We start from the raw sequence: 13,924 nt of genomic DNA, 5'->3' as shown, positions 1-13,924 counted from the left end.
CTAGGCTGTGGTTAATGAGAGTGTGGTTCGCAGATACAGGGGGGCACACACTCCTCTGCCCCTGCTTCTGAGGGCTTTTGTGTCTCCCTACCTTGTGCTACTTGCTGTTTAATTTTCTCGTGCCTTGTGGACCATGTTCACGCTTAGAATGAACCATGAGTGCAGTCAATGCACAAATGATGCTCCTTTTTTATTCCCTACCATCATCCTGAGTGACCTCGCAGGCTTTTCCAGGGAAATGCAGAGGGGAGGAAGGAGAAAGGGGTGATTTGGAGCTGATCGTAGTAGTGGTCCGCTTTGACTCTGGATGTTGGCTTGTTTTACACAACAAAATTGGGGAACATTTTTAGGATAACAACCATTATTTTMTGCACCCAAAGCTTTGCCATGTCCTACCAAATCATTTCTCTTCTTTGCAGGTATCAGGTACTGTCTCTGTATTGGATACCAAACCACTTTAGCCACTAATATTTGTTGCTGTACCTGTCAGAGCTTCCATCAAAGCTTCCCAAGCTCTGATGAGGCAGGAATGGGCTGTAAAATAAGAGATTGAGGTTTTTACTAGCAGCACACTGTATGRCCCATTTCTTTTTGAGGATTAGTCTAATTCCTTCTGTTTTTATTGCTGTGATGAACCAACTTAACTTGAAATCAGTGGAACTCCTTCTAACTTGCATTCCTTATCAAAATGAATTTGCAAGTCATTATATGAAACTGCTTAGTGTTCACTGTGAAGTAAATTCCAGAGCAGTAGATTTCTGGGAGTAAAATTCCTAACATTTTATTCATATCAGCCTTGTTCTTTAGGCACAAATTCAGGCATGGAAGGGTGTGGGGTGTTTTTTCTGAGCCTTTAGAAAAGCCAAACAGGCCATTAAAGATATCTTACGGATGCCCAGAATGTGACCTGGACAAAGGGCTGTGCAGGCTCTGCCTCAGCACCTGGCGTGTTCTGCCTGTCAGCAAATTCTGCTCTGCCAGGGAGACGTGCAGCCCTGTGCTGACAGTGGGGCGCAGGTGGGTGAAGCTGTTCAGGTACACCCCGAACAAGGAAAACTGGACGTTTGTTTTCTAGGGCAGTAACACAAAGTAAATCACAGAATCACAGAATCACAGAATATGATCTGCTTAGATTTTGTCTTCGTGATTGTGAAGTGTTAAAATGGGAGTAGGAAAGCAAACAGGAAAAATATATGGGGTAGCTTTCTTGTGGAGTGCATCACAATGTGAGAGCGTGTCTTGATCTTTAACTCTAGTGTTGAGACTAGAGTAAGTTTAAATGCACTTATTCGAGTCTGAATTGTTACTACTGTTTCAAGAATCAGTCACCTCCCAGTAGTGTTACACRTGCAGAAGTAAAGAATAAACCAGAACCTCATTCTGCTTCCTTCTGTACAGCCTCTTTGAGTGTAGTGCTCCAAAGCTCTAATTTACTTGGTGTAGGTGGGATCTTAAGCCAGTGTGAAACTCTAGTTATGCTGATTACATTGCTGTGATTCTGCAGACTGCTTGATGTGCTTCATGTCCTCCATAGGCTAAGGGAAAATGAGTGTTTACTAGTAGGCCTGACTCAGCAGGCTATTAAAAACTGGTGGCTTTTCGGGTGAAGCACCTTCTGAGCTCAGCACAGGATCCTATCTGTGTTTGCAGTGTTGGGGACCAATGTCCCTGGTTTGTCAGTCCTGGGAGGGCTGGTGGGCAGCACCTCCAGCTTTCCCAGGAGCAGCTGGATGCGCTGAGCTCTGCAGGAAACCTTGAGGGAGGGAAAACAAAGTTTATTATAAATAGGTGAAATCCCTTATGGTAGTCTTCCTCTCCAGAAATGGACAAACTTTCCACTTTYATGTTTATTCATGCAAAGCATTAACTTATTCTTGGTTCATGTGACTGCAATGAGAGACTTAACTCCTTGGTATCAAAAACAGAACAAAAACTGGATATAGATGCAGAGATTTCTGTTTTAGCTATCAGTAATGAGCTGCTCATGGCAGAATTGTTTTTCACCACTGTTCTTAAATGTTTGTCCCTCTGTTCACTGAGAAGGTCTTTAATATATACCCGGTAAGACTTGAGGGTATTTCAACTTTTGTTTGAATTGTGCTCACATATAGGAGGAACAATTTTTTGTTTTTTTGTTTTTTTTTTTGTTTGTTTGTTTTGTGCTTTACACTTCTCATAGCACTTGTTGCGAGTAGTTGGAACAAATGGAAAGGAGAATTAGTGCTTCTTTATTGTTTGCTTGTCTATGGATATTGGAAGAGTATAGGGAGAAGTGTGACACCCCCCAGTGCTGGACAGGAACTAAGGCAGGGACTGTCCCCTCCTGTTTCAGATAGTGAGAAGTCTTTAACAACATGAGTGGATCTGGGGGCTGAAAAGACTGATTTTTGTATTGCACAGCAAGCAAAAGGTTGGAGCAAGACTGGGGACACAGTAAAGGAAGAGAAATGGCCCTTGCTGCAGCACCCCAAGAAGAAGGGTTTATGGGCTGAAACTACTTCCTCTTCTTGATATATATTTAATTAAAGTGCACTTCAATATTGGGATTTCTATGRTTTCTTTGGTCACTACCTACTGCTGGTTTTGAAGTAGATGAAACCATTGTCCTTTCCCCAGGATACATCCTTATTTTCCCTGGATCAACTCTGCTRAAGTACAGTAATCTACTCTGCAGCAAGTTTGCAGAGAGTATAAATATAATACACATAGGAGGGCATAAAGATAATGTCACAGTTTAAGTAGGAAGGAGGGAATGACACACGTTCATTATGTGCAGAACATGAGCTGTGGCTTAAATAGCTGCCTCGTGTAGGCAGTACCCACACACAGAGAGCTCTGCAAGCTCCTCACACTCATTGCCTTCATGTGTAGCTTGGTTTCCAGTTTGAGACTAGTTTCTTCATTCAAATTAAAGAGAATTTGTTTGGAAAACCATCTCAGTGGGGCTAAGGGAAATAGATTACCAATCTGCTTTACCCCTTTTTTGTCCCTTGTGTCAGTGGCCCAGCTTATCTCCCACTGGTCTGGTGGACCCACTAAGAGTTGTTGCACAGTTGTCAACCTGGCTGCCTAATGCTCTCTCCTTGCTCATCCTTCCTTCAGTAATGCAGCCTTCACTGCTCTCATGTTCTGAGCTTCTTCCCCACCCAGATTGCCTCTAATCTCCAATGTGGTTTTTGTTCTCTTACTGTTTTCCTGCTTTCTCATCTAGGAGAACTATCCTCTGCCTAGTTAGCCTGGTGATCCTCCTGCCACAGGTCCTGGTGGGAGCTCTGCAGCAAGGATTCTTCCATAAAGGACACTCCATGTGGCTGAGCAAGACCCCAAGCCACCAATTGCTGAGTACTGAGCAGGGCCTGTGTTAGGGAAGTGCTGGTTACACCTCCTGTATTCCCATACTCATTCCTGGGTGTCTTCCTGTGGTGATGGGCAGGATAACGAGCCTCTGGTTGGGTTGAGTATTCATATTTTTGTATCACACCAAACTAGCTCTATTTGTGTAAGACTGACCTAAGTTTGTGACCTCATAAAGCAGCTGGCTTGAGAGCTGGAGTTGGTTTATAGTGAGAAGAATTTAGTGATGCATTTCAGTTTCCCTTACAAATGTATCTATTTTTGTATGGGAAACACCATCAAGGCAAGTAAAAATAAATAGCATCTGTGATGTCTTGCTGCTGAGTGTACTGTGGTAGCTGTCTGTCTTCACRGAGTCAGATCGAGTTCATTCAATATTATGAAAGAAAATAATTAACTGATAAATAGGAAGAATTTTAAACTGCAGTTTATTTTTCTCTCTACAAGTAAGGTCATTCTTACTTGAGCTAGAAATAAACAGAGGAAAATCCTTTACAGTGATCTTATGAAAACAGGTATTTAAGGATCATTGATGTAATGCTGTAACAAATCTTTTTAGGGAGACTTAAATCAACAGAAATTAGACACTTGCTGCTGTCTTTTTTTTTTTCTTTCCTAGTAATTCGTTAGTGGGAGTGATCCAAGTTCCAAGTAGTTTGGGATTCTCTCCACTGCTGCAACTGAACTTTGGATTTGTTGCGGTAGTTGATGGCTGYAATCAGGGTATTTTTAGCCTGCATGAATATCACAGGTACAAAAAATGAAAACTTTGTCATCAAAAGCAGAGTGGGGGGAAGTGAGAAGAAAAGCAAATGGTATTTTAATGTGCAAAATCCTGATTCTTCCTTGGATTACTCTAGAAACAGTGGTACCCATTAATATAACTGTGACTGTCCACATGTTTAGAAGCAAAGATGCTRGATCTTCTGATCAAGCAACTTTATTGGGCTTTAGCCTCTAGCAGGTGTGARGTATGTGTGGGTAATGAAGTGTGTAGTCTTAATGAAATATAATTTTCAGTTAAAAGGGGTCTTCTAATGTAATTTATCTGTGATGATTCTTTAGATGATGCAGAGTACTTAGTCTCTARTAAAAGACATACTGAATTTGGTTAAACAGACCTGATATTTTCATCACTTTCATCTTCTGTTTGAACATGGCAGTAGGGCCTTTAGTCTCCTTAATGAGTTTTCTTGAAAAGCGTTTGCCCGGCTTTAAAGTGTCAGTTGTATATGTAAATAGACCATCCTGTAAAATAGTTATCCAATGTTCTGCAACAGGAAGAAAAGGATCCTTCATCACTTTACTAATGGAGCAAACACTGAATGAAATTTCTGTTGTTTTACAGTGCAGCCCCTGAAAATGAAGGCAGAGGATGGAAGAAGTTGTAGTACTGGGGAAACTCTTTAGCTTGATTTTGTGCTATCTTTTCCCCATTTCTTCTTATGGTGGATGGATGCTGGAGAAATTTCTGAAGAAAATATTTTAGGAATGTAAACTTGTTTCCCACTGTGTTTGTTTTAGTAGTGGGGAATGGAGCCAAATCTATTTAACTCAGATGGATTTGACATAAAATAGATGAACTTTCTACCCTTCTCTTTTGTCATCTTCACAAGGGCTTTTATGTGTGCATATTTCTGCACATCTTGGGTAGTTTGCTTAGTCGTTTACAAAATCATCAACTCTATTCTGACCCCAATGTAGAGGGAAAAGTCCAGACTTCATTATCAGTGTTGGCCTTGGTTGAAGTAACTTGTGTTCCAGATGAGCAGATGTGTAGACTGGAGGAAATAGTTCGGCTATAAATTTTTTAAAATATCTATCTGTTAATATTTGCATCTGGAGATACAGATAGAAAATACAGTACTTGACAATAGGTTGTGGCTTTGGAATCCTCCCTGGAGAAACTTGACTCCATAAAACARTGAATAGATTGCAATGAGGCATGCATGTAATATTTTCATTTCTGACAGTTTTAATCCCCTTCTCCTCATGTAGTGGTTTTTGTTTTATATAAAGAAGAAGCTATCTATATAAAGAGGAAACGCTCTGTTTCCTGAGGGCCTGCACTGAAAGCTCACAAACTAAGTGCCTTGAAGTGTCAATAAGGAGAAGCAGGTGTAGAAGCACCATCGTATAAACCTGCATAATCTGGAGATGAACAGGAGTGCCCTTTATTTTTCCTATTTTGTCCCTCTCTCTGAGAGTAGGGAGAGCACAAGACTGGAGATGGTTTCAAGGTTTGATAGAAAGCTGTTAATTTCTGTGAATGTCACTATTTGTGTTTATTGTACAACTGTGCAAGGAAAACTGAATAATAGTATAACCCAGCAGTGAGTGAGGGCTTGGCACCTGAAAGCCAGGCTTTGAGTGGTTTTCAGTGAAGGCTTCCATGTTCTGCCATCTGATGTGTAGTGAGTCATGGAGACCGCTTTCAAAAAGTGTATTTACACTTCAGATGATACTGAAAAGCTGATTTTTGATGCCGTTTATCCCTGGATAACTCAACTAGAGCTGACTGTTAAATTAACATGAATGGCAATGGAACTGGTTGCATGGCTTTCGTTGCAGCAGGAAGGATGAGATATTTGGGATGTCAGTGAAACACCYGAGACCCTCCAAGCAGCAATTGGCAGTGAAAAAAACATTTCGAGAAGCATGGAAGAGAATTTGAGCAAGTAATAGTACTTTGAATGGCATCAGAAGCCATGAAATCATTAGGCTGTACCTGTCAGACATCTGGAAGACATCATTCAAGGGTCTGTAGTAGAGATGTCCAAGTTTACCCCYCAAAATTAATGTATATAAGGTGTCTGGTGCAGCTTTTGCTACTTTGTGATCCAAATTAATCTCTCTGCCCACATCCTGTTAAAAYACTAGCTCATGACAGTGCTTGTTTGGGTGCGGGTATATTGTGCTCCATTGATTAATCTAGAGGTGTCTTCCTGCGCTTCGGAGGTATTTTTCCTATAAGAGGAAGAAACATTATTTCTGTGTGTGTGTTTATTCTTCAGGCAACAAGGGCGGCTCTGACTCAGCACTGCAACAATTTGGGGGACTCTCTGGGCAAGGAGAACGACATCGCGCTCATTATCGATGGCCACACGCTCAAATACGCCCTTTCGTTTGAAGTCAGGCAGAGCTTTCTGCACCTGGCTCTCTCCTGCAAAGCGGTCATTTGCTGCAGGTAAGAAATTCCCGAATTCCCTCTGGTGACAAAATGGGCATGAAGCCTGTGAAACTTTGTCTCGTGTGTTAACTTTCCTTTCATGCTTACAGCACTTACAGGAAATAGGAAAGTAGGGAAAATACAGGGTAATATTGGGGAGGAAGCAAGCTGTAGTGGTGAGCCACTTAGTATAATGGATTTCTCTGCTGTGGAACTGTTACTGAAGAGCTGGAACTGTGCTGTGGCCTCCCTCTGTGAAGAGCTGTTTCTTCTGCAGCCACTTGCAGGTCTGTGAAAGTGTTCACGTGGCCAACAGGGCTTAAGGTTCTTGTTTCTTCCTGGCCTTGTACAGGTCGCTATGTGGTGCACTGGTGTTGCACACCTTCAAGATGAACATTTTATCAGCTGCACTGATTCAATCTCTCCCAATGGTAAAACTTCTGTAGTTCTTGGACACAGTCTGACAAGCACATTGAGAAGCTTCTTGGATAGAAGCTTCTCCCTCCTGCTCCTATAGAGGAGGAAGCAAGTCCTTCATATAACTGTTCTCTAACACAAGCCCTCTGCCTCCATCAGTCCCAACAGTATGATTATTTTTATGAAGTGACAAGAGGTCATGAGAAAACATGATCCCCAACCTCCTGGTTATAGTAGATACTGATGATTAGAAGCTGTAGTAGCTATATCATCATTATTTAAGAAGTAGTTAAATAACTTGTCTCTTCTGGGGCTTCTGTAATTGGTGAAGTTGCATTTTAGTTTGTGTGGCCCTTATTACGTGGCAGAACATGCAAAATCTCCTGTGACCACCTCGATCCCAATATGGTTTTGTGCCGTCTTTAATATCCCAGTTGTTAAGAAATGTGCTGTAAAATTGTATCTGTGTTCAAGAAACTTAAACTAAGCAGACCTAGAGAGGGTGGTGGTTGTAATAGCCCAGAAGACTTCAGCAATGCAGAGCATTAGCCATGTTATATCCACCTTCAGAAACAAACAAACAAACAAACATTTAATGAGTACTAGTACTTAGATTTAAGAATGAAGTAGCTGTGACTGACTGAAGCTTCTACATTTTTTGTTGGTTTATTATTTTTTTTGTTTCTGTTTTGTATATGTAGCAATCTATACAGTTTTAGCAAACTAGTTCCTGTGAGCAGACATTGGTCATCATGTGGATGTTATTTTGTTTTGTAGATAGAGGCAAAATGTAGAGGTTGTGTTTTCTTTCCAGAAGCAGCGTGTTTCAAGGAGCCTGAATTCACRGTCTGGGCCGATGACAAGGCAGTCAATAGCATGCTCAAAGCTGACCATCCCAATTTGAAATACCTTTTCAACCTCATTTGTGATGCTCTCTGGGCTTGGGCRGATCAATTACTGTTAGCAAAGAACGTGGGATTTGCTTCAATTAACAGATCAGCGTAGATGCTGTCTTTGCCAGCTTGCCAGCTATTGCTCACGTCTAGTCCCTGTTTAGTCTTCCGTTGTCTAATTTAGACTCCAAATATAATTTGTRTTCAGCTCCCTCTTTGCTAACTGGTTGCAGGAAATACTCACTTGTCTCTTTGTGAATACATGCAATGGATTCATGCGAGAATGGTGATGTTCCTGCCTTMAGAAAGACTTCCGTGCACATCAACAGAATTACTGACATTTTTAACCTTTTGTTCTGTAAAACTGATGTAGATGTGAGAGCAGCACGAGGTGCTGGGCAGCTCGTGCCTGATGCCAACGTTGTCTTCCTTGTCAGTGCTGTAACCCACAGGCAGAGCCCAGCGAGCTGGGCATGCTCGTGTGCCTGGCTGTGGTTCCTGGCAGGCAAGCCGGMCACTCTCACATCTTGTGTGAGTTGGGCAGAGAGTGCTGCTTGTGCAGATTTCCCTCGTGGTTTTACACAGCATCAGAGAGTGGCRCCTGGCTGTGTGAGCAGCCCACGCAGTCAGTGCTGGACACTGCCATCGAAGGTAAAAGCGGCGCCTCTTCCTTGCATCACGCTGTGTGGTGTTCTCCACTTCATGGTAAGTCACCTTGCGCCTAGAAAGCAGCATCCGCAAGATCCTGGCTTAGGGATTCCTGTCCCTGCTCCACGTTTATCTAGGTAAGTACCGAAACCATTGCTTTCAGACACCGTTGCATGCCCGGCCTTCAAAGGCAGCTTGCTAGCTTAGTGCTCAAAGACTGAGCTACGTCAAAGACATGCCCAGCTGAAGCAAATCATAAAATGCAAAACCTGAATTTATACTATGTTAAGTCACCTGTCTTGCTGAAGATAATGAAAGTTCCTGTTTTGTCAAGAATAATTTAATATTGGGCATCTTTTCCCACTCTTTCATGATCAAGCTAACAGCAGTTTTAATTATTAGTGGATTAGAAACCTGAAAAACAATGTGGAAAAAATGCTGTAAAGTGTAAATCAAAGGGAAAAGATGATGTAATTTTGTAGGTTTAAAAGGAGAAATAAAAATAACTGGGTTTTGAGTCCCCAGGGAAAGAGAGGAATGCTTCTAATAGCCTTTAAGGCTTTGCAGGAGCCTTCCATTTACTCGCCAGGTGCTTGAAACTAAAGAAAGCAAAACATTTTTTTTCTACTCTGGGCTGTTTTTAATAGTACTTTGTGTGTCAAATAAGACAGTGCACTTTAGAACTTCACAGGAAGAAGTTTTAAAATGTAATTGGCACAGCAAGAGGAAATTTCAAATTAAATGGAGTTAGTCTTCAAACAAAAATGTTAATTGGGATGGGGATCTGGGTCTTTAAACCCAGAGGTATGATGTTTAACCACTCTAGGAGGAGTTTTGTTGCCATTCTCAACTTAACATAGCGTAAATTCATGGGGCTTAATGYRTCATAAATTTACTATAAGCTTTTCATCCCCATTGGGGTGTTTCAGATGCATTTGCCATTGGAGGATTGTTTTTTTAATACACTTTAGGTACCCTATATATTCATTTGCTGGGCTTTAAGCATAAACTACAGTTGAACTTGTTTCTCAAGGGTAATCTCTTAAAATTAAACTAGTAAACCTGGCACCATTTCGCTCTGAGGAGGAGGGACAGTGTTTTATGATGGGATTAAGTCTTCACTGTAATGTTGTCTCCTACTGACCACTGGCAGAGTGGAGGAATAGGCTCATCCTAGGAGCCCTGGCGAAGCAAAACCAAACCAAACCATTCTTCAAGAAAAAAATCTGACTTATTACACATTCCCTAAAGACTGATGGATATTATTATTTTTTGCTCGTGCTGGCTGGGGTATCGGTATGAACCTGTCTGGAGCAAACATTTGCTTTTCAGAGGAAGTGAAGTTTTCTTGGAAGGCAGTTGAATTCATAGCTTCACATGAGAGACCTGGGGCTGTTGATTGATTATTTATCTGTAGGTTTAAAATGTTGTCTTAAATCTTTTTTACTGATATTTTGTGTCACTAGCAAAATCCTATGGGTTAGGTAGAGTGGGTTTTTTTTTGTAAGGAAGTGAAATTTGATAATTGCTCTAGTATTCTACATAAAGTTAACTTGTATTACTGGGTGACAAGATTGTTTGTCTTCTTTGAGAATAAAAGTGGCAAAGAAGAATATTACTTGTTTGATACCGCAGTATATTTAATTCCCTATTGAAGGGCCTGCCTTAAATTGAAACACTTCAAAAATACAGTGTTTCACGAACACTCTTGCATGATTGTGCTTGCTTTGAGAAAGGGTTTTTTTTTTTGGTCATTTTTGAATGAACTTTTTGCAGGCAGCAATGACTGGCTTTGTATGTCTTGAATGCCATATGAGCAACACTTCCACCAGGAAGGAGCAGTTAATTGGAATCCCTGGAAGCGACGGTGCTGAGACGTTGTTCGAGCAGTTTGGGCAGCTCTTTGCCACATATGATCTGTGGAATAAACACCATAAACTGAACCTTTGCTTCCAGACCCTGCAGCCGCCTTCAGCTCAGTGCAGGGTGTTGCTGCCCTTCCTGGGAGAGGGTTTGGGAGGTCTGCAGCTGAAGAGCCCCCTGTTTGACTTCAGAGCTGCTCTTCAGAACTTCCGTGTTCTGCAGAGATCCCTAAGGAGGCATCACAGCATGGACAGAAGTTGCAGAAATTCAGCAGCAGTGATTCCTGAAGCCTATCTGCTGTTTTCACAGACATATTTACCCTTTCATGACAGCCCGAATGGCTTCCCCAGCTCTAAAGCAACAACACTAGAGTTGTACCTTAATATGAGAGCCGGGACTGCAGGACCTCTGCCCAGCCTCACCAGATCATCTTGTTGGGCGAACCCTGAATAACTGAGGTGTCATGGTGATAAGATGATGATAAGGAGTGATAAGATGATGATAAGATGATGATGATAAGATGATGATAAGGAGTAGCTGATAGCCCTGAGGGCTGTGCTGCCATCCAGAGGGACCTGGACAGACTGGAGGACTGGGCGGTGAGAAACCTCATCAAGTTCAACAGGGGCAAGTGCAGGGTCCTGCACTTGGGGAGGAATAACCCTGGACMCCAGTACAGATTAGGGGTGGACCTGCTGGAGAGCAGYCCCGCAGAGAGGGACCTGGGTGTCATGGTGGACGACAAGYTGACCRTGAGGCAGCAGTGTGCCCTGGTGGCCAAGAAGGCCAACGGGATCCTGGGGTGCATTAAGAAGAGCGTCTCCAGCAGGTCGAGGGARGTGATCRTCCCCCTCTACWCAGCCCTGGTGAGGCCACATCTGGAGTACTGCGTCCAGTTCTGGGCTCCCCAGTACAAGAGGGATGTGGAGCTGCTGGAGAGAGTCCAGCGCAGGGCTACCAGGATGATCAGGGGCCTGGAACATCTGCCCTATGAGCAAAGGCTGAGGGAGCTGGGYCTGTTCAGCCTGGAGAAGAGGAGGCTGAGGGGGGACCTGATCAGYGTGTATAAATACCTCAAGGGAGGCAGTGAGGAGGAGGGGCCGGCCTCTTCTCAGTGGTGTCCAGCGATAGGACTAGAGGAAACGGCCACAAGCTGAGGCACCAAAAGTTCCACAGGAACTTAAAGAAACACTTTTTGACAGTGAGGGTGACAGAGCCCTGGMACAGGCTGCCCGGAGAGGTTGTGGAGTCTCCTCCTTTGGAGATCTTTAAAACCCGCTTGGACGCAGCCCTGTGCCATGACTAGATGACCTCTGAGGTCCCTTCCAACCTTAAGCATTCTATGAAGCTGGAGATGGAGGAAATACATGAACAAACTCAGAAAACTCATTCTTAAAACAGTCCTCTTCGTCCTGCAACCCTCCAAACAGCAGTACCTGTTTTCTACCTGCCCTACCATTTCAAACAGTAGTTTGCACAGTGCGGGGGTGGAAAGGGAAAAAGCACGAGTCTCACTGACAGCATGGTGCAAAGAGAGAGGAAATGTTCTAGAAGGAGCAGCCCCTTTGATGAGACTGTTTCTGCTGGAGTGTTGAAAGGGAGGGGAATTTACTGAAGAGAAAGTGGATGATGGGAGAAGGGAAGGAGAAGAGGCCTGTGAAGAGTGGCTGTTGCTAGCTGCTTGTGTCACTGTGGGATAGCTAATGGRAGAAGAGAGGAGGAGATGAGAGAACAAGGTCTCGACACTGAATTGCAAGGCCGTAGTTTGGATGCTTCTGGTCTTCTAGCATCATTCGGAGGAAATATCAATAATACAGCATGCAAAATTAACATCTGGAACACATCTTAAATATTTATGCTCTTAAGACCCATATTGTTGCTGATGTTAGTACTTGACAAAGTGATTATTCTGTGCTGCAGTTCAGAATGTATTTATTTATTAAAACAAAAAAGTGTCTTGTTGACTTTCATTAGAAGAGATCCTCGTTCTTGTGACAAGAAAATTACAACGCAGTTCTGATTTAGAATATGCAAACCAATTCCAACATTAATTGGTCCCAAAGAAAATTATGGCCGTGTTACACTTCCCTGTATATGATGTTTTCCCACATCTATCACCTCCTGAATTATCAATGCCCGTTCTGCTGYTCTGTTTCTGACAACTCCTGACAGCGCGGCGTTCATCTCGTGACTTTGAAAACCTGGAGGGGAGAGCCCGTCTGGCAGCTTTAATGTGTGCAGGTAACTGAAGTTASCGGAGGAAGTTCCCTGAGGAAGGGTTGGGGTGATGATGAAGCAGGATGCGGTGCCCTCTGGTGTAAAGAATACCCACAGATTAAGAGAAATGATTGCCTAACCTGTCCAGTGTGTAAGCTGTAAACACACGGAGTGTATGTGTAAAACAGTCTGGACTTTGTATTATGATTACTTTTTTTTTTTTTTTTAGGAAGCTATTGTGTGCTTTTTTAGGAGCTGAGTAGATGTGGAAAACAGCACCAGTTCTGTTAGAAAGCCAGTAAAGCCAAGCTGCTGAGCTTGTGCCTTGCAGGGCTCGGCAGGGTGAGCTGAGGGGGCATTTCTGCTTCTGAGTGGTTTGGCTTCTGCTGCTTCCCGTTAATCGGCTTCCTCGGTTATAACAGAGTCCCAGAGTCTCACACTTGGGTAGTTTGACACACCCAGACATGTAGCAAGTATTTAAAAGACAAAAATGTTAATTCTGGTTACGTGTTTGGTCAACTATGAACCCAGAGAAGCACTCTCTCTTTCACCCAAACGTTTCCTAAAGATGCTGCTGCATCATTTGGATGTATTGATCCTTGCAGACCAAGGTAAACATCCCAGAATTATGGTAATCCTCTTACAGGAAAATAGACACTTATCAAGTCCGAAACATCTGCAAGTCATTTATTCACTTCCCTGGGATTTATTTTTTATTTTTAGACTGAAGAAAAAAAATATTTAAAGATATCGTCTTAACCTCTCTTGGCTGTTTTTGTAAATGACTCTGGTGATACAGCTTTTGTTCCTCCCCTTGGGTAACTATTCAATTGTCTGAACTTATAGAAATGTTTCCTGTTAAAGAAACATTTCCTTTGCTTAACTCCTTCTCGTTATTATGACCACGAGTATACTTGGAATTACCTTCCTTTCCTTGGTATTTATTTGAGAGAAGGAAATAATTTAAAGCAAGTAATTCCTAAATTGAGCCACTACTCAAATTTCCAGTGCTTTCCAGTTTGACAAAATGTTTGTTTTCTTAGTTATTCACGGAATATATTTCACTAATAACTCTATCTGTGTTGTATGTCTTTTAACTTGTATTTTTCAGTTCAGATGAAATATTCTTTCACTGTTTGGTTTGTATTTATGCTGGATGACCAATTGATCGGTTTTGACTTTTTATGCCCGTAACTGTGGTTATGAATGAAACATTTGTTCCTGAAATATTCCACTACATTCACCTAAATTTCCTATTTCTTTAATGATTCTTGCTAGCAAATTCACTTGCCAGAATGTATTTGGAAAAAAAAAGTTGGAAGGCGTGAATATAGCTAGAGAAAATAACATTTTCCCCAAAATA

At 42.3% G+C, this 13,924-nt stretch overlaps 1 protein-coding gene across 1 annotated transcript in view; it reads left to right on the top strand.

Moving 5' to 3' along the window:
• Window positions 1–13,924, top strand: part of ATP8A2 (ATPase phospholipid transporting 8A2) — a 273,938-nt gene that overhangs the window by 78,386 nt on the left and 181,628 nt on the right. The window contains exon 24 of the mRNA XM_026049801.1: window positions 6,369–6,541. Within this exon, the coding sequence (XP_025905586.1) occupies window positions 6,369–6,541 (173 nt within the window). The remainder of the gene's footprint in view (window positions 1–6,368; window positions 6,542–13,924) is intronic.

Source organism: Nothoprocta perdicaria, unplaced genomic scaffold (assembly GCF_003342845.1).
Source record: "Nothoprocta perdicaria isolate Ctin4 unplaced genomic scaffold, notPer1 scaffold_62, whole genome shotgun sequence".
Classification (NCBI taxonomy): Eukaryota; Metazoa; Chordata; class Aves; order Tinamiformes; family Tinamidae; genus Nothoprocta; species Nothoprocta perdicaria.
The sequence above is the reverse complement of the archived record's forward strand: the minus strand, read 5'-3'. Positions and strand labels throughout refer to the sequence as shown.